Source organism: Debaryomyces hansenii (assembly GCF_000006445.2).
Source record: "Debaryomyces hansenii CBS767 chromosome F complete sequence".
NCBI classification, from domain to species: Eukaryota; Fungi; Ascomycota; class Pichiomycetes; order Serinales; family Debaryomycetaceae; genus Debaryomyces; species Debaryomyces hansenii.
Window position 1 is genome coordinate 2,051,548 of NC_006048.2, and position 23,424 is coordinate 2,074,971.

Below are 23,424 nucleotides of genomic sequence, written 5' to 3' on the forward strand. Positions count from 1 at the left end.
CTCTCCAAGGTGTATTGAAGATTTGCGACTTTGGATTGGCAAGAGGCATTAATCCAAAGTACTTCAAGCAGAAATCGGCTCCTATAACCAATTATGTTGCAACCCGTTGGTACAGGGCCCCCGAACTAATGCTCTCTAATAAACGTTATTCAAAGGCCGTTGATATGTGGGCTGTAGGGTGTATTCTTGCTGAGCTATACGGCCGCAGGCCTCTTTTCATGGGTAAAGACCAATTAGAACAGATCAGTGAAATAGTCAAGATTTTAGGTTCTCCTGCAGCCAGTATCGTTAGAAAGTACGACTGGAATATTGTTACAGTAGCAAAGGATCTGTATTTGCCTTCGAGTTTAAAGCACATTTACCCATATGCGTCGATGCCGGCAATTAACCTAATGCAAAACTTGTTGTGTTGGGATCCTCAGGATCGATTGGATATCTACCAGTCCTTGTCCCATACATTTTTGCATAAAGTAAGGGACCCGAAGGATGAACCAGAATGTAGTCTCCCGTTCGATTTTAAGTTTGAATATATGGCCACTTCGATCTCAGACTTAAAGTCGCTACTACAAGAAGAGGTAGATTCGTTTAGAACCGCACGTCTCGGCCCCTAATATCCGACTCATTGTCACCGAAAACCACCAGATTTATATATTTAATTACAGTTACAATAAACGTTTCATTTCGGTTAATGAAGTAGAGAAATAAGATCAAGCGATTAATTTTAGGTAGGTCGCTAGCCTTGCAAAGAAAAGAAGAGTGAAATTTCCTAAGAGAGAACATAGCCTTGAGATCCGAGAAACCAAAGCACTACATCTAAACATCATGTACGATCACATCACGAAGCATCTTATGCCAGATACTTATGTTATTATTGGTTCATTATTCATCCAGTATCATGTGAAACTGTCCATAGAAAAAAAGACCCCCCGCATTTTTGGTACCGAGGACAAAAGTCGCATATAAATAGCTGCAAATCTGCTGTAGTAATGGTTCTATGTTTGCAAGTGTACATAAATAATTCAAGTAAATATGACAGTCGCTAGATCCCACCCAGACATTGAAATCGTCCAATTTTCCATCTCGATCGAAGGTCAAGAACCTACATTTGTTCCAGTCTTAGGGGCCGAAAAAATTGAGTTCAAGATTCCTGAAAATTCGAAATACGTCATTTCCATCCACTTCAAAGCTAAGAAAACCTTGAAGGACTTCAAATACAAACAGGTCGTGAAGAGACACGGTATCACCGTCAAGTCCAGAGAACTCGAAGTCGGTGACTACGAAGCATCCGAAGAGCTTTACGTAAAGGAATTCCCTGAAGATACCACCCCTGGTGGGTTCATTGTTAGAGGCGTGTACCCTGCTACATCCACCTACTTTGCTAACGACGAAGAGTTGATGACTACCGAATGGTCGTTGGAAATTACAAAAAAGAAGTAATTGAGTAGTCTAGTAAACCTAATGATCTACGAATATTTATAACATTAAGATTTGGTTGTAATCGACATATCACTTTTGAGTCATTTTATATCATATAACTCGTCAAAACAGTTCAATATACATTTATACAATATTTATTATTTCTAGAGCTAGATATGCACGCAACCATTTTTCCTTATGTTCTGAATAACCAATCTACACACAAAACTCTTTATTATGCCTAGAAAGTTATCACTTATACGGATTTGCCACCTGTTGTTTCTGACGGACCTTTCGGAACACTTCTGTCTGTCTGATTCCTGAATTCTTCGTGATAAGTGTACTATGTTAGCTTCTGAAAAAGTTACACAAAAGTCTTATCTATAGTCATTACGCCTGATGCTGTAATACAATTCTATACTGTTATTTGTATTTATCATACCAATAACGTCTTGCTTTTCTTTGATTAGTCATAGACACAATATTTTCTAGCAGAGTAGTCACTTGAATAGAGTTGACTCTTTCTCAAAGAATATATTGTCTGTGAAGAAGAAAAACCAACATTGATCAGAGAAAGGCAAAGCCTAATTTGTAAGAATTGAAGGTTTTGGATTATAAGTTATTAAAAGTCCATACCCAGGAAAATATGTCTATTCGTCCCGCAAGTCATGCAGGGACATGGTATCCAAATAGTACCATTAAATTGGGATCGCAATTGGAAGGGTTCTTTAAACAAGCTCATAATGTAAGTAGCAACGGAAAGCCGGTAAAGGGAGCTAGGATATTGATTGGTCCACACGCGGGATTTGCCTATAGTGGAGCAAGACTTGCTGAGACGTTTACGGCGTGGGATACATCGAAAGTCAAACGGGTGTTTATATTGGGTCCATCACATCACGTATATTTTAAGAGCTCTGCTTTGGTTTCAAGATATGAGTATTATGAGACGCCATTCGGAAAATTGCCCGTGGATGTTGAAGTTACGAAGCAATTAACCGGTATTGAGGGCTCGAAGGGAAGTCGAGTTTTTAAGTACATGAGTGAAGATGTTGACGATGACGAGCATTCGTTTGAAATGCATACCCCTTTTATTTACTACAAATCTAAGCATTTGCCTCAAGGTGTACCTCTGATTATTCCGATTATGATTAGCGGAATGGGCGATCGTTTGAGTACAGATATAGTGGATGCTTTATTGCCATATTTAGACGATGAAGAGAATACATTCATAATTAGTTCTGATTTTTGCCATTGGGGGTCTAGGTTTGGTTACACTAAATATCTACTTCAGAAGCCTACGAAAGGAATCCAGGAAGATGATCTAATCAATTTACGTCATTCTACAAAGATGAAGTCCACAGATCTACCAATTTACCAATCGATAGAACTTTTGGACAGAGAGGCCATGAATATTGCATCAGCAGGATCCTATAATCTTTGGCAGCAATACATTTCTGTTACAAGTAATACAATCTGTGGTCAAAAGCCAATAGGTATTATTTTGAGACTTCTCGAAGAATATGAAAAATCGGGTAAGTCCATTGTAACCGGCAGTAAGGTATTCAACTGGATCAATTATTCTCAAAGTAGTGAAGTCCATAAACACCACGACAGCAGTGTCAGTTATGCCTCAGGCTATGTTCAATTAACGTGAATTATCTATATTTGCATCTACTTGGTATTGTTCTGTTCTGTTCTCGATTCAATCTAATAGTTTCTCTTTTTTTATATAGTATTTCCTAATTACAACCCTAACTATCATGTTGCTAAGAGCTTAATCTTTTGATCTAATACTTAAGCCTGAAGAGTTTGTTTAGATGTAATATGAAAGAATATACAGCTAAAATATTGCTTTCCTGTATATCACGCGTTTATGGAACTATTCAATTGTAAACTGAGTCTTTATGATTTGATCTACTTTTCATTTCTTGATCAACAATAATGAGTGATGGGAAACTATTTGTCAAGACTAAGTCCGTCGAGTTAAGGACCGAGTTGGAACGAGCACTTAAAAAATCAAAGCCACAGGCTAGAATTAAAGTTGTTTTAAAAAAAGTACTTGCCAATATAATATTGAATAATAATGAAATTATCAAATTCTTTCCGGATATAATTTCCCTTATGAAGTTTGATGACTTCGAAATTAGGAAGATGTGTTTCCAATACTTGATTACATTCGCCAGTTCTAGTCCGAAGGATGCCCATGATGCGTTACCGTTTTTGGTCCGGTTTGAAGATGAACCGGATCCTTTAATGAAAGCGTTAGCACTCAAGACATTATCATCCATTCCAAATAAAGACTACGTTAGCGTAACATTTAACAAGGTGATTAGTGCTTTACATTCTCCCGATCCTCATGTAAGAAAAGCGGCAGCTTTTGCCGTGTCAAGACTTTTTCAGCATGATCAGGAAAGAGCTACACAACTGCATTTACTTGAAGATTTGAATGAGCTTTTATATGACTCAAATGAAACGGTTGTGGCAAATGCTCTAGCTTCACTTAGCTATATTACTGAGAAAGTGAAAACTTTATCATTGACCATTGATAAGAAACATTCATTAGCCTTATTGTCATATTTGGGGAAGACAAACGAGTGGTGTCACATATATATATTAAATTCCTTAATGGCTTATGTTCCACAGACAACGGAAGAGGCCTTGGATTTGATTGAAGCTACCATTCCTTCGTTACAACATGAAAATTCCGCTGTCATTTTGAATGCAATTAAGATAATTGTATACTTCAGCCATTACGTTAAAAATCCAGAATTAGTGATTCCAACGTTATCAAAGAAATTAGGATCTTCACTTGTGTCTCTTCTATCTAAACCACCAGAAACACAGTTTCTTGCTTTGAGAAATGTTATTCTTCTACTTCTAGGTAGAAAGGAATTACTAAGTTTCGATATTGAAATGTTCTTCTGCCGTTACGATGACCCTATTTACATTAAAGATACAAAGCTAGAAATAATTTACTTAGCTGCAAATGAACAAAATGTTCATGTTGTCTTGAGAGAATTAGAGGAATATGCTACTGAGGTAGATGTTGCCATGGCTAGAAAGGCGATTAGAGCTTTTGGAAATTTAGCTGTTAAACTAACTGGAGCATCAGACGAATGTGTTGATGTTATATGTGATTTAATTTCTAATGGAATCTCTTATATTGTACAAGAATCTACAATTGTAATTAAGAATATTTTGCGGAAATATCCAGGAAGATATAATTTCGCAATTAAAGAGTTAATGAAACATTATAAAGTTATCGATGAACCGGAAGCCAAAACTGCAATGATTTGGATTTTAGGTCAATATTGTGAACATATTGAAAAGGTGGAATTTATTATGGGAGATTTTATTTCTACATTTAAGGATGATCCGATAGAAGTACAATATGCCATTCTCACTGCTGCAACGAAATTATATTTGAAATTACCAGAAAGAGGCGAAAGCTTGATATTGAAAGTCTTGAAGTGGGCAACAGAGGAAGTAGATAACCCTGATATTAGAGATAGAGGCTTTATATATTGGAGATTGCTTTCCGCCGAAGATGCTAACGGAGCAGATGGCGAATTTCAAGCAAATACTAAGAAAGTCATTTTGAATTCTAATCCAGTTATTTCAACAGATAGTGATAATATTGATCCAACTATATTAGAAGAACTTGAATTGAATATTGGAACTTTGGCATCAATTTATTTGAAGCCTATACTGCACGTATTTCGTCTTGCAAAACCAAAATCCTTACCATATAGCCCTGCTTTACAAATGAGACAACAACCAAACGCACCAGTGTCAACAAATGCATCAAATGACAATGTACATCTTACTCATTCGACCGCCGCTTCAGCTGAATATATTTCTCCAAGAAGAATAAGTTCGCCTAGCGTCAGCCATTCCAGTAGGCCAAGTCGGCACTTACCTCTCCCTAGACAAGAGTCTGACTTATCCAGTAATGAAGACAACACGCCAAAGAAGAGCAGCTTTGCTAAGAGACTCACTAGACAGGCTTCTATTTTGACTGGAAGAAAGAACAAATGATATAAATATTGTATCACTTTATGCATTAATATTCAGCGCATATATAAATATCATAATTAGAACTATTTACATAGACTGTTAAATATTCGTATAAGTAATTACATTGTATTTGAGCTCGAATATCTTCTCAAGTTAATTTATTATATAGCTTATAATGTAGCTCTTAAACCGAAGACTCTAGAATGCTATGTTTCTTCTTTTTTAATCAAAGGTTTCAATGGTTCTGAAGCTTGTCTTACTTCTATAATTTCCACATCAGGAGATAGTTTTACTGATCCACTTGGTTGAATTGTCTCTACAGTCAATTGTGGCATATTTGGTTCAGGGCCATCAGAAACCTCGTTCTTCAAGTCAGCCAAATCTAATCCTAACAAACCACCCAATATAATTATTGCTGCTGGCTTGGACATTACTAACAGCATTTCTTTACAGAAACTAGCAGTAACACAACTAGGGCAACCCCATTCACATTCACAATCTTTAACCCTAAGATACGTGGTGTGCAAAATTTCGTCAATATGTTCGAACGTTTTAGCTGCTATACCTGAACCTTGTGGACCTCCTTTTGCATCATAAAATATCAAACGAGCCGGTCTCTTCCGTTTAGTTTGTCTCCGTGCAAACTCTTTTTCTGGAGCTTTGCATTCGGTCATTAACTCAGATTCTCCTACATTAGAAGAGAATTTTGCATTAGGGTTGGTAGTTGCACCACCATTTATAAACAACGGAAGGATATTCATAATTGCATGTTGTGCAGCATGTATACCAGCAGCAGGAGATAAATCTTTTTCTTGGATTACATTCAAGGCGTTAACTGGAATATCAATCCAAAACCCTTTGGAATGAAGAATAACAGGCGGATTCTTAACTTCAACTGCTTCTAGAATTTCCGACCTTCGATTGACCTTGAAATAACCAAATACCACTATGGTTGTCTCTATTTTACCAAAGAATGTGGGTATATCATTTACTTTATTTGTATCTAATGGTGGATTTAGGCATTTAATATATTCAACCTCAACTGGATCAACGTCAGTGAAATCCCTTTGTTGAGTAATCCAGTCAACTTTTACTCTTTCAACCTTTGCAAAACATCCATCTGAATTGAATTCCGTCACCAAGTAAGGATATCCTTGATGTAAAAATATGCCACCTTCATAAAGTGTAAAACTTGTTCGCAGCGCCTCAACTTCTTCAATTACAATATTACGACCATTTGTGGTATCAACTACTGCGTAGTTTGTCTCTTCAACAGCCCTGATAGCAACATGATCAACAGGCCAAGGTAAATATCGAGGACTTGTACGATATTTGTTATCCTTATCCTTGTACAATCTTTCTCTGCATAATTTAATAAATGCATTTTTTTTATTTATTGATCCATTCAGAGAAAACCAGTCAATATCACCTTCAATATCAATTGGCCATTCAAAGGCAGCACATTGTAAATGCATTTCCATAATAAGCTGGTTCAGGCCCAAATCCATTAAACCTTCGACACATAAATCTTCGTACGTACTTTTATCACACAATTCTAAAGGGTACTTCAAGTAATGTTGATCGAGTGGTTTTGATCCAGCAACAAAAATAGCTAGACTGCCTTGCGATATACTCCCTCTTCCTGCACGTCCAAACTGTTGATGTAAATTCAGTTTCAGCATTGGAAAACCACATGTTATTACAACGTCCAAATCCGATAAATCAATACCCAATTCTAATGCGTTTGTCGCTATAATAGCCCTTAGCTTACCATTAAACATCTTTTCTTCAATTACGCGTCGATCAGATTTTGAATATCCACCTCTGTATGACATGATATCACTTTCAGATAAGGAAGAGCCAGAAAATGTAGGATTTGATAATAAGCTTCGAATCTCCTTCATCATTAGTTCACAAACAACACGAATCGGGCAGAAAACAATCACCTTTATTGTTGATAAACTATTTAGAAGCTGAAGTAGTAGTTTGGCCAGCTCCAGTATAGTATTTTCTCTTGGGACAAGGACTGAATTCAAAGAATTTGATTTTCCAAAACCAGTTGATGAAGGAGTTTGTCCTTTTTTATTCATCAAAGCGGGTGGGTTCCAGACTACTAACTTCTTTTCTGAGCACGGACTACCATCTTCATATACATGGACTATCTTTTCCTTTGAAGATATTCCGCAAACAGCCCTAAAATGAGATACTGGGTTCTTTATCGTGGCGGAACAGGAAATGAATTGCAAATTGTTAAGGGGATATATAGCTTGGTCTTTACGTAGGTTTGTGACTATTCTCATTAATCTACTCATAACATAACTCACATGCATACCAAAGGTACCCTTGTAAACATGCAATTCATCCATTACAACATATTTCAAGGCCGACAAAAAATCATGCCAACTGGACCTATCAAATGAGGTTCCGCTGTGGTTAGGCAAAATCGAAGCATGTATGGCGTCTGGATTTGTGAAAATAATATCTGCAAATGTCCGTATTGAACTTCTGTCTTGACAAGGCGTATCCCCATCATATGTATCAACAATTATTTGTCTATTTTGGGTTACCGTAAGGTGCTTAATAAATTCCTGTAGATGTCTTTTCTGATCTTGCGCTAGCGCCTTAGTGGGAAATATAAAAAACGCAGTGCATTCTCTCTTCTTGTTACCTTTACTAATATTCCAAAGGATATCATTGATTATGGGTAATTGATAAATGAGGGATTTTCCAGAACTAGTTGAAGTACTAACAATGACATGGTTCTTGTAATCATTGTCAAACATCAATGCTTTCAATGCCTCTACTTGATGTAAATACAATCCATCATCAATCGCTATGTTCTTATAATTTAGGAGTGCCCTCTTTAGATCTGCATGAATTACGCTTTCATTACCTTCTTGCTTGATAGGAAGCGTATCAAATCTACCGCCTTGTGCGGGAGTCAATGTTTCAATAGCGACAATCTGATCCTTATAGAACGGCTTCAGTTTTAATGCATTAATCATATTCTCCAAGGATGGCTTTTCATCTGAGGAAATAACTACGGTGTTCTTTCCAAGCGTCACCACAGGATCCTCTAAACTTGGCGGCTCTGGAACCTTATCCTGATTGTAATCACGTAATTTCTTCATAGCCAATTCATCCTTACCCTGTAGTTCTTCATCAGTACAGGATTGCAAAAACTCTGCTACACATCGCTTAAATTTTTCATTTCGACCAATTATTATATTCAGAAGCTGCTTATGTGTGAGGTTTTGAAGACTAAGGTCCTTACTAGAAAGAAAAAAACCTTCACCAGGATCCACTGGTTCTGTTTTCCGTTTCTTTGCCCTTCTTCCTCCCTTAATTACAGAACCAATGCCCTGGACTTTAGTATCCCTAAAGTCAAATATAAGCAATTGTTTCGAATCTGGATCACTTCTCATTTCTGCAGCTTCCTTATAAGCATCATCCATGGTACTTGGCTTGGATTGGTGGTACCCTGTAGCCCAATCGAACAGAACTTTTTCGGTAAACGAAAGCATTACCTGATTTTCATCCACATATTCATATGTCACATCTCCATGGGGCAATATGTTGGCAATAATAGCCAAATCGAGTTTACTGATGTCTCCATTTAGTTTATGTAGTAGGTCATAAGTTGGTATAGTTGATCTTGAATGCGATGATAAGAATGTCAAATGGGTATTAATTTGAAAAAATATTCTTAAAAGCCTTTGAAAGGACGATGGCCACTCTGATGTATCTAAACTCGCTGGATCTTGTTCCATTTCCACTTCATTGTATATTCAGTGCACATAAGCTGTTTAACTAGCATATAGCTTACAGTGAAAAACGTTTGTCATTTTAGCAGACTTTTCGACATGATTCGCGACACAATCCTTTGATATGCATGGGTGACTAAATAGCAAGCTTTCTCAGCAAACGTAGTTGATGGTCAGGTTGAATAATTCAAGGCTTAGACAGGTTAAATATATAAGATATCGCTTAGATCGAGTTGATAATTCCTAATTGTTGGCATATAAAATAACTGATAGACTATGTTTGATAAACTTAAGATTAAATCAAAGGGTTCCAAAATTGGACCAGCTTCACCAGCTGCAACTCCTGGTAAAGCACCATCGAAGAAGCAAATCTACCAATCTCGCCTGAATTTTGGTGTGAATATCGGAGCTTGTTTTGTGATGGAAAAGTGGATATTCCACGAACTATTCCCAGATGGAGCTGACTGTGAATTAGAAGCTGTAAGCAAGCAAGTAGAACAGAATGGTGAAAAGGATGCGCAAAAGAAGTTTGAGCACCATTGGATCAACTTTATGAACGATGATGACTGGAAATGGCTACAAGATCATCATGTTGATAGTGTTAGAGTGCCAATTGGGTACTGGGAAGTAGGTGGAGGCAAATATGCTAAGGGTACTAAATTCGAAAAGTATGCTAAGAGTGTATACTCGAATGCATGGGATATTTTCAAGAAGGAATTTGTAGAGAAAGCTGGCAAGCACAATATTTCAGTTGTGGTTGATATTCATGGTTTACCAAAGGGTGCTAACGGTTCTGACCACAGTGGTGAAAAGTCAGGTGGAGAAGCAGGATTCTGGAACTGTCAAGAATCACAGCTTTTGGTATGTGAAATGTTGGAATTTATCGCCAGTGACTTGAAGAAGTATGACAATATTGCAGCTATTCAAATTGTCAACGAAGCTGACTTTGCTAATGATCCAAAGAGACAATCGCGCTACTATGCAGCTGGTATTTCGCTGATTCGTAAGGCAGACAGCGAGGTTCCAGTGGTTATTTCTGATGGATGGTGGCCAGATCAATGGGTCAAATGGATCCAGGACAACCAATCTGATGGAGAATCTTTAGGGGTTGTAGTTGACCACCATTGCTACCGCTGTTTCTCTGACGATGACAAGAAGAAGTCCCCACAATCCATCATTGGTGACTTGGATAAAGATTTATTAACCAATCTCACGGATAACGGTAGAGGAGTAGACTTTATGGTTGGGGAATATTCTTGTGTTTTAGACGGTGATTCGTGGGGAAAAGACGGAGCCAATGACAAGAGAGATAACTTGGTTGTCGATTACGGTAGACGTCAAGTAGACCTTATTTCTCAAAGAGCCGGTTTCGGGTCGTTTTTCTGGACCTTCAAATTCCAATCAGGAAATGGTGGCGAATGGGACTTTAGAACCATGTTTGATAAGGGTGCAATTCAACCACCTTTGTCTATAAAGGGAAAACAAGTACCAGATGAGTCTGTATTCAAGCAAAAGTTGGATAATGCATTTGGTGGCCATTCGGATTACTGGAATAAGCAAAATTCAAAAGAAAAGTACGAACATGATAGATACAAGGATGGTTTCACTACAGCCTGGAAAGATTCATTAGAGTTTGCTAAATTTGACGGGTCTGTTATTGGTAGAACTGGTGCATGGAAGGCTGCAAGATTAGCTGAGCACATTAAAGATAAGGGTCTGCTGAAATTTATTTGGGAATGGGAACAAGGATTCGATGCTGGTTTGAAAGAATTCCTTAGTAGTTTCTAGTTTATTTATATATATTAAATGATATGTTGTATTTTTACCATTATTGTAGGATCGTGCAAAATCTGGAACCTCAAATAACCCTCAAATTTAGATTTTTGATTCTACCCATTTTAGGTTCTTTTATGATTCTTTCTTGTTAATTAAAATCTAACACTAGTATAGTTTAAGCCATACATTTGAACGGAGTGTAACATCATATTTCATAGATGACGTCTGGAACAGTGAAGTTCAGATCACTCGGTGAGCTTAGATCATTATCCTCGACGATGACAAATGATCTTATCTCAAGCACTCGTAAGATACCCAAACTTTTAGGACATCAAGTTTCGCTTATAGAGATATTCACTCATGAATCAAAGAAGTTAGAAAAGTTGGGGTATTGCGATTACGAGTTAGCATTGGTAAGCTTTGATATCTCAGTGGCGTTATATAAATTTTGCGAGAAAGCAGTAACCATAGAGACAAAAGGGTTTCTTGACGATATAAAGGTTACTTTAGCGAGTAAAAAAAGCAAATATGAACATTTAATAGAGGCATTTTCAGGTACTTCGAAATCCGAGGACTCTAATGACACCAATGGATCTGTGGACCCCTTATTGGCGAGGTTTAACAACCTTAAAAGCCCTTCGCCGCTGGAATCGGAAGATGGTCCTCAAGGATCTCATACGGAGTTCATAAACATAGATGCATTTAAATACAAGGAGTTTATCAATCCAGCTGAACTACATGAATTACTTTTCCTGGAAGGTTATTCATCGAAAAACGTTTTATTGATTGATTTTAGGACTAGGAAAGAATTTAATTACAATCACATAAACTATTCTGAAATAGTGAATATTGAACCCGATTGGGTCAATAGTTTGTTAGGATCTCTGAAGGAGGCCCATGATATTGTTGACCAAACTTTAGAGGCCAGACTAGAAATGCTACTTCCATCAGAACAATATAAAAGGTTTTTGAAACGATTCACTTACGATTTAGTGGTTGTATATAATTTGCGTTATGGTCCGGGTATAGAAGAAGAAGATAGGTTTACGTCACTCAAGAACCTGTTGATCAACGGGGATTCGAACGGTATTGCTGTGCAATGTCCAATTCAAAAATTAATTGATATAATAACATACAAGAACAAATATATAAGTTCAAAACTAAAACGCCATCCTTGCATTTTGGCAGGTGGTGTAAAAGCTTGGTATGATATGTTTGGAGAAAAATATATTTTGAAGACTAATGCTACCCAGATCCTTGCTAGACCTGAAGCTTCATTGTCAAGAGGTGGTAGTGAATCATCTATATCTAGACGGAACGACAATAAAACTCCAGAAGAGTCGATAAGCCCAGAAAGATCTTCGTCACCATATCTCAAGAACTTCGGTGAATATTTATCTACGGCAAAGTCAACGAATACTCCAATATCAAATTCATTCTCGCCTTCAACATTAATGGCGGCAACTACGTCTAGTATAAATTCAAACACATCATCAAGTTTTCAAAATTCCACTAACCTGCGTTCTTCTTCCCTGGGAGGTTCGTTTATAGATGGTGAAAACTTAAACTCATCTCCACCTCAACAGCAGAAACCAAAACTTGCCTCATCTTCTCCCAGAAGAGAATCGAATTCATCTGTATCAAATTTATCTCAAACTTTCACCAATTCACTTAGCTCATCTAAATCTAGTTCAACTAATGAAAGTTCTCTTACGTCTAAGAACAACAACACCATTAAATTCTTGGAACAGTATACGACAGGCCTCACAAATCTTGGTAATTCTTGTTACATGAATTGCATTCTTCAATGTTTAGCTGCTACTCCACAATTAACCAAATTTTTCTTTCCAAATATATCAAGCTCGTCTTTACCATCGTCCTCATCCCTTCAATCATATCGTCAGCATATTAATGTAAACAATAAATTGGGGTCTAAGGGAATTTTAACGACAAACTTTGTTAATCTATTGATGAACATGTTTACAAATGTTGGTAAATATTTCACCCCAACCAGCTTCAAGAAGGTAGTTGGATCATTATCTCCTGGTCAACAGTTCGCTACATTTGATCAACAAGATTGTATCGAATTTTTAAACTTTATATTAGATGGATTACATGAAGACTTGAATCAAATGCTAATTTCTGATCCTGAAGAAAAGAAAACTATCTTGGAATTGACCCCAGAACAAGAAAAAACTAGGGAATTCCTTCCTGTTAGATTGGCCTCAACCATTGAATGGGAGAGATATCTTAAGTTAAACTTCTCAATTATTGTTGATTTCTTTCAAGGTCAATATTTATCACAATTGAAGTGTTTAGAATGTGGTCTAACATCAACGACATACAATGCATTCCTGATACTATCTTTACCAATTCCAGAAAAACTTGGTTCCCTTAAAGATGTTCTGTTACATGATTGTTTAGAAGGTTTTGTTACTACTGAATTGCTAGATGATGATAATAAATGGCATTGTCCTAGCTGCAAGAGATTTACAAAGCTGACAAAGAAAATTACCATCACTAGATTACCCCAGGTATTAATCATTCACTTCAAAAGGTTCAAAATTAATAGCAAAGGGTATTTTAATAAGCTTGATACATTCATAAATTATCCGGTCAATGATGTGTTAGATCTTACTTCTTACTGGCCCGACGTTGGTACATCAGTTAATAGTAATCTTAAGTCAAATGAAAAAATATCGAAGGAGAAGGAAAAGCAGATTTTGTCGACCTTACCTACGAGAAATCAACAACCTCCATTCAGATACAAACTTTATGGTGTGGCAAATCACTTCGGTAATCTATCAACTGGACACTACACCTCCTATGTTTATAAGCAAAGTGATTCAAAAAAGACGAGGGATTGGTGTTATTTTGATGATGCTAAGGTAACTTACAACTGTAAGGAGAGCCAAGTGTTGAATAGAAATGCATACTGTTTATTTTATCAACGTATTTAGATAATACTTGTATATACTAAATAAATATAGATAATGAATCAATTAATTGATTAGTTACTCCCTCATGAAACATCAGTTACTCTAATTTTGGGATGATTCCCAATGACACCTTTACTCATACCAACCCATAACCAATCCACCTTATCTTTCGAATTTAAGTTTATCTCTCCCTTGAACCCTTCCACAAAGCTTCTATCATTAACGGTGATATTCGAAGTGAAGTTTATGAATTCATTAAAAATGGCAATTGAAGACCAAAATTGAACTTTGCGAAGACATGCTATTACTAAACTGGTCACCTGTCCTCCGTTAAGACAATGTATATATACTGGGCCATATTCCTTGTGAATCATGAGGTTTAAGGCTTCCAATATTGCTGAATATCCTATGGGAACACCTCTCTTTTTACCCTTACCCAGATGAGCACATTCTAAATGCACTATTCGTATATTGTTTTCAATAGCGAAATCATGTAGTTTTCTATCAGTTTCAGCCGCAATTGGACTAGGAGTCAAGGATATTATTGTTTTCAACTCTAAAGTCTTTAAAAAAGGAAAATTAATTTCTCTGGGATATGCACCTCTATACAAATTTGGTTGAACCGTGCTGAATTTCAACGGTGGAGTTAGTGGATCAGGAACTTTCCATTCCGTGGTAGAAGCCATTAGTACTTAACTGTATCAGATGTAATTCAGCTTAATTGATATATCTAGCCTTTGATATACATTTATTGCTTACATAATATTGAAGGTGAGTGGGGGTTATGATGAATAGGGAGTTGTGGGAGTTATGCTGATAAGAGTATGGATTTATTAATTGAGAGTTTGAAATGTATGAGAGGGATTGAGAAATATATTAGATGTAATTGAGTAAGGGGATAGTTATTAGCTTACCTTAAGGTGAAGTTTCGTTCTTATAGATATTAAATAAATTTAATTATTACGCAATTAGCATTAGCAGCTTAATACATCGGATCCTTCTAAATATTATTCATTGATGATTCCTCCTTCATGATCATCCTATCCAATCTATAATTATATATTTTCTCAGTATTCTTACCTCTATTCTCTCTTCTGCTAATCCTTTAACATTTCCTTCAATGATATCTTTCCTACAAATCCCATAGCTCCTGATGAAGAAAGACATATTTGAGAGAATATTATGGTGAATGAAGAGGTATTATAATTAGGAATAATGGTAATGAGAGAAGTAATAGGAAAGAGTTATGGAATGCATAGATATTGAGAGATTAATGTTTGATGAGAAAATGATATGAGATAATGAAAATGATGAATTAGTGAATAAATGAAAGAAGGACTATTATGAAGAGTTAGAGAAAGGGATATATAAAGGAAGAGATATTGAAGAGAAAATATTTTATGGAGTGAGAGGGTATTGTGATGAAATGTATTGTGATGAAATAAAGTAGTATAAGAAAGCTATTATTATATTAAGTAATTAAATTATATACGACTGAAATAGAAGCTGATATTAATATTTAGAGAAGAAAAACATGAAGAATTAAGGTCTAAGAAGTGTGAAGGATTATGCCATACTAGCCATTTTGCAATCTTCGACATTAGTAGCGATCACATCTTCGATGGACCACCTAGGAGGTTGTCCTGGGATTTTAGATCCACCAGCAATACCACTGCTAAATTTCAAATAAACCATGTCACCAACTTCATTAAATTTAGTTAAAACGTAATCAAGATCTTCTTTGGTTAAGGCGGAACTGACACATAATCTAACTCTAGCACTACTTAACGGGGTGGCAGGGTAACTGACAACCACGACAGCAATGTTCATAGAATACAAGAATCTCGATACAGCAGGCATTTTACCAGGTAAGAATAATAACAATGGGATAACTGGCGAGTCATCTGCACCGTAAACAATAAAGCCCAATTTCTTTAATCCTAATCTTAAATAGCGAGAGTTGAAAGCAATTCTCTTTAATCTTTCCGAACCTTCACCTGGGTTCAAGCTACCATCGATGACACTCAATGAAGAAATAATCTGGCCTAAGACTGGGGGAGGAACACATTCGGAGTAATTGTTGGTAATGTAATTAATTCTCAACTTATTTATTAATGCCTTTGGGCCAGCAATGTATCCACCTGTAGCACCGAAAGATTTGGTAAATGTACCCATTAATAAGTCAATTCTACGCAGGTCGACAGAGAAATAATCACATATGCCTCTACCTTCTGGACCTAAAGCACCAATAGAATGAGCTTCATCCACAAATAAATAGCATTTGTATTTCTCTTTCAATTCTACGATTTGTGGTAAGTTACACATATTACCTTCCATAGAGTATAACCCTTCGACGGCAATAATGATTTTCTTCCATGCACGATGAGTTCTTGGTTGACCCTGGGCAATAGAGTTTCTCAATAACTTTTCCAAGTCTCTCATATCATTATGCTTGAAGACTTTTACGGATGCACCCGACAACCTGATACCGAATCTAATAGACGCATGGTTTAATTCGTCACTTATAATCAAACTGTTGGCATCTGCCAAAGATGCAAATAAATTTGCGTTAGTACCATAACCCTGACTGACGATGATGGCGTCCTCCTGGTAAACAAAATCAGCAATCACACGTTCACATTCTTTATGCAAATCAGTTGTACCACTAAGCAGCCTTGGAGAACACCCAGAGGTACCGTAATCTTCAACGGCCTTTAAAGCATGGTCGGTACACAAACCTTTGGATTGCGCAAACCCCAAGTAGTTGTAAGATGATAAATTTAAACATTCGGTCGATGTTCCAGGATACGTATATTCGTCGTATACAACGGTTCTATCACGGTTGAAACACTTGATGTAACGCCCTGGTGCTCCGTGAATAGGTCTGGCAAAACAGTCGTCGATTCTCAATTTCAACCGACGTACGTAGAAACTTTCAAACCCGTCGTACCACGGGCCATACCCGTCTTTCTCCACCAAATGTGCATAGTCTCGTGGCTTGAATATCTTTCCAAAGAAGTCCCGAATGTGTCCAATGAGAATCAAAAGAAGATAACTGATATACGTCGTAATATAGATTATGTATGGCGGTTCGTCTTCGATGGGCGTGGGTAATGGCTCTCCCACTGGGTGTTCAGAAACGTATAAATAGTCCTTCGAAGTAAGTCTTCCATATTCTAATTCGGCTTGTTCTTCCTCTGACCTAGTATCTTTGGCTGCGGTTGGTATTTTGGTAGACATATTATCTTGTGCTTTGATGAATAATATGCCTGCGTTATAATTTTCCTAATCCCCAAGTTGGTTGTTCAAATGATACGGACTTCTTGCTGGTATCACTGGTAATTTTGAGTATTCGTTCCTATTGATACTATTCAATACAGATGCTTGTTATACCTAATGATTGTCCCTATTAACCGTGGTTCTCTAGTATACTAACGACTGTTGAAAACGAACTAACTGAATAGAAAACAAAAAGTCGATAAGTTACACAAAACCAAAAAAAAACGGTTATAATTTAGCGCGTTTGGTTGTGAAAAGTTTTAGTCTAGAGCAAACAAAACAGTAAATTCATGAATATATTGTATATTTGTATGTAGAGAAGAAGTTTGATCACACGAGATTGGTATACTATTGCATTGGCAACTAGTGTCATAAAAAAATGTGCAAGTTTAGGGTTAAAATCGCCGGAAAAAGAGTATAGGGGTAAGTTTTTACCTAAGCACTACTAGTACTAACTCGGATCAACCATACTTCAGGATTCCGTATGATCTCAGTTCATCACCATGTAGCTTCAAAACGTAGTCGCAGGCGGGGATCTCCCAGTCTATGTGGGCTATTGCTAGAACTGTAGTATCTTTCAAGTCGTTTTCTACGATGTCGTGGCATCTGACCATAATTTGTTCTTCGTCCATGCAAGAGAAGGCTTCGTCGAGAATGAGAATTTCGGGATTTTTTATGACGGCCCTAAGGAACAATGTAAGCTTCTGGTTGGTGACGGACAAGTCAGAGAAGCTGTCGTTAGCATGGGCCGCAAGAATGTCGTCGAATTTGCCGAGAAGGGTGCGGGCATGGGGAGTGAGCAGTTCTTTGGGTGCAATAAACGTGAAATTTGAGTTGGCGACGTTTGGAACTAGACCGTTCATGATGACCTGCATCATAGTCTTGTTTCCGGGAACTAGAGCGTGGAGTTCGGGTGACGAAATGCCTATCTTGTCATTGACGTCAAAAAATGACACTCCGTTTCCGGTTTTCCTGAGAACACCGTCTATGCTCAACACTGATCTCCACGACTGCGGATGGTCGGCCGTGATCAACGAGAGCAACGTTGTCTTCCCGGTACCGTTATCTCCTAAGATACGCCATTTCGACCCACGAGGAATTTTCCAGTCAAAGTTGGCGAATATGGGCAAATCTTTGTAGACAACCGATGCATTGCGGAATTCTATGTGGGGAGTTTCACCAGAAGTACATAAAGTCTCGTTGGAGATTGGAGTACTCTTTTTATTTTTCAGCTTTATTTCGTGTTGGTGATGAATAGAAGTGGCAGACTTCAATTCCTGTTCGAGAAGAGGAAGTATATCTTCCTTAGCACCTGACATTTTTAATCCATCCTCTGTAGTGACATAGCCAACATGGGTAAGCCACTCCGGAATATCGTCCTGAATTCTCAATCCTAAAACAACACTCGTGTTCAAGTCCTGGCTGACTCTAAGCAACGAATTGGATACTAACTTGGTTGCTTGAGGGTCCAATCCCAAAAACGGATCATCAATTATGAATAAGCTGGGCTTGTTAATCAATGCTTTCGCTAACCTTGCCCTTCTCAATTGCCCATTAGATAACGAGTTAATCCACTTGTTCGACAAGTGATTCAAGTTGAATAAATCCAAAAGTTGATTCACGAAATCTTCCCTCACACCAGAAGTCGTATTACTATTATAATTATTAGCACCAGTAATATAATTGCGGACAGAATTGACGTCATCCGACATTTCCAAGCTTCCCTTGTAAGAATAAGATTCATATCTAGCGGATAAATGTACTTTATCCAACCCGGAAGCCTCTTTGAAATTCAAAAATTGGATCTGGTCGTATTTGTAGCTGTCCAGCATAAATGGATATGTTCTGGAAAGTGGAGGATACGGAATATACTTTCCCGATACCACACCTAAGAATTGCGATTTCGCTGGACCTGTTATTGACCATAACGATGGCTTATTCTCATTATTAAGTCTGTAAATTTCAAATTTTTCAATGGGCTTTCTAAAGACATAATCTTTCAAATCCAGCGTTTTCTTTCCACTGTTCTTGAAAAACCCATCCTTAATTCTCAACAAACATTGATCTACCTGTGAGTTCAACAACCTTACTGTAGGTATCATTGTCCAATACTATATGATGTTGTTCTAATGATTAGGTCTATAATCGTTCAATCTGCTTGTTATTCATCCGGACTATCGGACTCAAAATCGCACTAATTGCAAAATTTCACCATAGTTCTGACTCATGGTTGATCCTAAACAATGTTAAAGTAAGTGAATCCAGAATACCTACATGTTATGAACTACCATTTCCATTATGTAGGTAAAGAAGGAGAATAGACTTTTGTCTGAAAGCATGGCCCCGTCAAGGGTCCCTCCATATCATCTTGATGCCATCGATCTTATTGATGCTACGACGTTACGAATTCACGATCCTGGATTTTATCTATTAATGGTGATGACGATATCTCCCCGGTTCGTTTTATGCATTTCTTACCGATATATACCAATATAATGTTGCCTTCTATACATATTCATTAGACAAAACCATTATGTTATACTGCATATAGATACGTAGTCGTCAGTATCATCATCGAAAGGATTATTACCGTGATCATTATATTGCTAACTACCACAAGCTTAGACGGACAAAAATGGAATTCTACGATCCAATTGTAGCACAAGAAGAGCTTCCTAAGACGGAAGGAGTTAATGACAATAAGACTGAAGAAGCAGTTCACAAATTAGAAGATGAAATTGATCAAGCATACACAGCAGTCGAGACGAGGTTTGCTGGGTTATGGTCAAGTGCATCCAAGAATGCGAACGAATTGCAAGAGAAATACAAATTGGAAGAACACAAGAACCAATTACTTGAGCAATTGAGTTCTGCAAAGACGAATATTAATAATAAAGCAAAAGTGACGGAGAATTTGGGACAAATCGAAGAGCAGTTGAAGGCATTATCGGGACACATGCCAGAGGTTGATTTGAAAAACTTACAACAGCATGCCTCTAACACGCTTGATTCATTGGATTCTACGTTGGAACTGGTTGAAAAGCAGGCGGGCAAATATGTCACACAGCTTACGTCTTTCTTTTCTGGTATGGTGTCTGTGAACCCAGGCGACCTGCAACCAGACGAGTCAACAGAAACGTTATTCAAGACACCATTGAACCCCAAAGAGAACTACGGAACATCTCGTTATGACAACGACTTATATAACTTACATACCACCGCATCGATATACACGTCCGACGAAGCAGACAGCGAAGAAGAGATTAAAAAATTCAATGCCGATGCGAAAACAGCTGAGATTTCTAAGCTACTCAAAGACTATCCAAATACCCTTACCAAGTTGATGAACGATTTGGTGCCTGTGAAAATCTCGTACGAATTATTTTGGTATCGTTATTTCAAAGCCGAGGCCAAGCTTAAAGAGTCTGAGAAAAAGAGAAAAGAACTATTAAAAAGGAAGGAAAACAAGGACGCCAGTGACCATGGCGATGATGACGAAGAATTCACTTGGGATGATGAAGAAGAAGACGTCGTTGACGTTGCTAAAGAAGCCCAAGGTGAACAAGATGCAAAATCGGCAAAAGATGATAACTCGGTTCAAGAGTCTTCAAGGGATTCTGACGAAAAGAATAACAAGGAAAACGATGATGATGACGATGATGATGACGACTGGGAATAGTGCTATACTTAGTTTACTCTATAGTTATAATGCAATATATTGTAGTAGTCATTGTTGGCAATATGTTGTGTACTGCACAAAACATGTGATTAAAATCAATTTTAAGGAACGAAACACCATCGGGTATTGAATGTAGTGAAAGATAAGAGTCAGTATATACTGCAATCTTGTTAATATATTTAGAGTCTTTGTCATTGTACAGGATATTTAATTGATATTTGGTTGGTTTTCATTTGTTAAACGGATATTTTATATATCAATTAAGAACTGAGGACGTTTCAAATTCCGACACAAGCAGCCTCGTTGGAATTATACTAGATGTCTAATTTACATATTCTGTTGCCACTTCCACCGAAACACAGTTACTTTATACCCAATTTTGGTCCCAAGAACTCTATTCCAGCGCCTAGGGATTCCAATAATTCCAATACAGTTGGAACTAATCCCAACAATCAATCCAATAATCAAAACAACAACAATAATCAGTCAAATATGAGCAAGGCAGCACAGAAGCCAGGTGGTTTTCCACTCAACTTCAACCAGCCTTCATACACAGCTCAGAACACGTTAGGGCAGTTTTCACCCAATATTTTTACCACTCGTAGAGTATGGGTTAAAAAATCCCAAGGCACGCCAACCACTATAATAGTTCATCAAAATGATATAATAGATGATTTGAAACAGGCAGTGGTTAATAAGTTTCCTAATTCATTGGCACGAGAAATTGACCCGGCTGACTTGGTAATAAAAATGGATTTGCTGGCTAGACAAACAGTTAACGTTACGTCTAATACGCAAAATTTATCTACTAACAAAAAGACTACATATCCAACTAATCCTGCCTCACTGACTTCGCCAGATAACCTGAAGAACATTAAATCCCCAATTGCTAGTATATCTTCAGGAACTCAAACTCAACTGCAGACAAATCCATATAGCTACATCAACCTAGAGCCTGATCAGAATGTTTGGAACATATTAGATACTTATTATCCACATAGTATGGGTATGCAAGAGGCTTTCATAGCTGAAGCTCCCTACGCCGAACCTTTGTCTAATAGAAGCAGTTTCAATGCTGGTTATCAGAATAATATTAGCCATAGACAGCAGCACACACAAGTATCACAACAGCAGATGCGAAATACATCCCAAATATTGAATACTAGCCAGTCATATCACCAACCTAAACCGCAGTACATGCATCAAAGTAACCCTATCGCGCAAAATTTGAACACAATTCATGATAAATCAGTCTCTCCAGCTTCTGCAGCTAATGGCAGACAATCACCTTTGTCGTATGGTATCAATGTTCATAGAAGATCTCAGTCTAATCCACTACAATCACCCACATCTTCAAGTACTAATGTTACAAGTCAAAACAATAATGAAAACTCGCAACCAGTTTTATTGTTACCAAAGAATTTTTCACTTGCTACGAATGGAAATAATTCACAATCTTCTAATCCATTTCAGAATAAAAAGAGACTTTCTTTGGATGAAAATTTTGTGCAAAAGAATAGACAAGAGCCTACAGATAAGTCTCCGGCTGACTCGAGTAACAATTTGACCAATATTGGAATGGGAATTCATAGCGAATCACACTCGGTTCCAGAAACCTTTGGATTAGCTTCGAAAAATACGGATTTCAATGGGGTAAGGAAATTAGAAGGAAGAAGTAGTACTGACCCCGAAAGCCTTAATCAGGGATCAGATATTTCGAATCAAGTTACTAAGGATACCGATAGATTAAGTATATCACCTTCACCATCGATTGATGAATCAACATCTAACAAACAAAATAATTTGAGTTTGGATCAGATTCTCAGCGGTGAAACTCACAATAGCCAGGTACCTAAAACGTCAAAAAGTATTGGAGCACCTGAACCTTTTAAGCCTTCTGATTATATGGCAAAAGCGAAGAATTCTAATCCAGTTCTGGCCAAGGGTGCGAAATCATCAAAGCTCACTACTGACACTGTATTGCCATCTATTTCAGTTTTGGTAGTTGAAGATAATGCCATTAACCAAGCAATTTTGGGGGCATTCTTGAGAAAGTACAAAATACCATACCAGATTGCCAAAAATGGGCAAGAAGCGGTCGACAAATGGAGGACTGGTGGCTTCCATTTGGTGTTAATGGATATCCAATTGCCTGTTAAGTCGGGAATAGAGGCGACCAAAGAAATCCGTCACTTAGAAAAGATAAACAAGATTGGTGTTTTTGCCCAGCACGAGCTCTCTGCCTCGACGTATCCTAATTCGGAGAAATTTGAATTGAAAGAAGACGAAAAATTGGACTTGACTGTTTTTAGATCGCCTGTTATCATCGTCGCCCTAACTGCTTCATCCAACTCATCGGTGGACAGAAAAAATGCTCTTAGGGCTGGGTGTAATGATTATTTGACTAAACCTGTAAATTTAGTGTGGTTACAAAACAAGATCACTGAATGGGGGTGTATGCAGACATTGATTGACTTTGATGGATGGAAAGCCAAAAGATCTGTGAACAGATAAAAAGTTTCAATGAAGCTTCAAACGTTCAAAATAATGGCAT

At 37.4% G+C, this 23,424-nt stretch overlaps 12 protein-coding genes across 12 annotated transcripts; 8 read left to right on the forward strand and 4 right to left on the reverse strand. All coding sequences in view use genetic code 12, as the record gives it.

Annotated features, from left to right (window-relative positions):
* Positions 1–1,029: 1,029 nt before the first annotated feature.
* Positions 1,030–1,437, forward strand: DEHA2F24772g (DEHA2F24772p; the record flags this gene model as incomplete). The annotated part of the gene is made up of 1 exon (XM_461416.1): positions 1,030–1,437. The coding sequence occupies one exon, from the start codon at positions 1,030–1,032 to the stop codon at positions 1,435–1,437; it is 408 nt and encodes a 135-aa protein (XP_461416.1).
* Positions 1,438–2,062: 625 nt separating this feature from the next.
* On the forward strand, positions 2,063–3,070 carry DEHA2F24794g (DEHA2F24794p; the record flags this gene model as incomplete). Its single annotated transcript, XM_461417.1, has 1 exon — positions 2,063–3,070. The coding sequence occupies one exon, from the start codon at positions 2,063–2,065 to the stop codon at positions 3,068–3,070; it is 1,008 nt and encodes a 335-aa protein (XP_461417.2).
* A 287-nt stretch (positions 3,071–3,357) lies between these two features.
* On the forward strand, positions 3,358–5,454 carry DEHA2F24816g (DEHA2F24816p; the record flags this gene model as incomplete). Its single annotated transcript, XM_461418.1, has 1 exon — positions 3,358–5,454. One exon carries the CDS (start codon positions 3,358–3,360, stop codon positions 5,452–5,454), a length of 2,097 nt encoding a protein of 698 aa, XP_461418.2.
* A 185-nt stretch (positions 5,455–5,639) lies between these two features.
* On the reverse strand, positions 5,640–9,203 carry DEHA2F24838g (DEHA2F24838p; the record flags this gene model as incomplete). The annotated part of the gene is made up of 1 exon (XM_461419.1): positions 5,640–9,203. The coding sequence occupies one exon, from the start codon at positions 9,201–9,203 to the stop codon at positions 5,640–5,642; it is 3,564 nt and encodes a 1,187-aa protein (XP_461419.2).
* Positions 9,204–9,473: 270 nt separating this feature from the next.
* On the forward strand, positions 9,474–10,985 carry DEHA2F24860g (DEHA2F24860p; the record flags this gene model as incomplete). The annotated part of the gene is made up of 1 exon (XM_461420.1): positions 9,474–10,985. The coding sequence occupies one exon, from the start codon at positions 9,474–9,476 to the stop codon at positions 10,983–10,985; it is 1,512 nt and encodes a 503-aa protein (XP_461420.2).
* A 206-nt stretch (positions 10,986–11,191) lies between these two features.
* DEHA2F24882g (DEHA2F24882p) lies at positions 11,192–13,933 on the forward strand (the record flags this gene model as incomplete). The annotated part of the gene is made up of 1 exon (XM_461421.1): positions 11,192–13,933. The coding sequence occupies one exon, from the start codon at positions 11,192–11,194 to the stop codon at positions 13,931–13,933; it is 2,742 nt and encodes a 913-aa protein (XP_461421.2).
* A 62-nt stretch (positions 13,934–13,995) lies between these two features.
* On the reverse strand, positions 13,996–14,598 carry DEHA2F24904g (DEHA2F24904p; the record flags this gene model as incomplete). Its single annotated transcript, XM_461422.1, has 1 exon — positions 13,996–14,598. The coding sequence occupies one exon, from the start codon at positions 14,596–14,598 to the stop codon at positions 13,996–13,998; it is 603 nt and encodes a 200-aa protein (XP_461422.2).
* An 880-nt stretch (positions 14,599–15,478) lies between these two features.
* On the reverse strand, positions 15,479–17,152 carry DEHA2F24926g (DEHA2F24926p; the record flags this gene model as incomplete). Its single annotated transcript, XM_461423.1, has 1 exon — positions 15,479–17,152. The coding sequence occupies one exon, from the start codon at positions 17,150–17,152 to the stop codon at positions 15,479–15,481; it is 1,674 nt and encodes a 557-aa protein (XP_461423.2).
* Positions 17,153–17,652: 500 nt separating this feature from the next.
* Positions 17,653–19,293, reverse strand: DEHA2F24948g (DEHA2F24948p; the record flags this gene model as incomplete). The annotated part of the gene is made up of 1 exon (XM_461424.1): positions 17,653–19,293. One exon carries the CDS (start codon positions 19,291–19,293, stop codon positions 17,653–17,655), a length of 1,641 nt encoding a protein of 546 aa, XP_461424.2.
* A 235-nt stretch (positions 19,294–19,528) lies between these two features.
* On the forward strand, positions 19,529–19,687 carry DEHA2F24970g (DEHA2F24970p; the record flags this gene model as incomplete). Its single annotated transcript, XM_461425.1, has 1 exon — positions 19,529–19,687. The coding sequence occupies one exon, from the start codon at positions 19,529–19,531 to the stop codon at positions 19,685–19,687; it is 159 nt and encodes a 52-aa protein (XP_461425.1).
* A 139-nt stretch (positions 19,688–19,826) lies between these two features.
* DEHA2F24992g (DEHA2F24992p) lies at positions 19,827–20,870 on the forward strand (the record flags this gene model as incomplete). Its single annotated transcript, XM_461426.1, has 1 exon — positions 19,827–20,870. The coding sequence occupies one exon, from the start codon at positions 19,827–19,829 to the stop codon at positions 20,868–20,870; it is 1,044 nt and encodes a 347-aa protein (XP_461426.2).
* A 318-nt stretch (positions 20,871–21,188) lies between these two features.
* Positions 21,189–23,384, forward strand: DEHA2F25014g (DEHA2F25014p; the record flags this gene model as incomplete). The annotated part of the gene is made up of 1 exon (XM_461427.1): positions 21,189–23,384. The coding sequence occupies one exon, from the start codon at positions 21,189–21,191 to the stop codon at positions 23,382–23,384; it is 2,196 nt and encodes a 731-aa protein (XP_461427.2).
* Between the last annotated feature and the right edge of the window lie 40 nt (positions 23,385–23,424).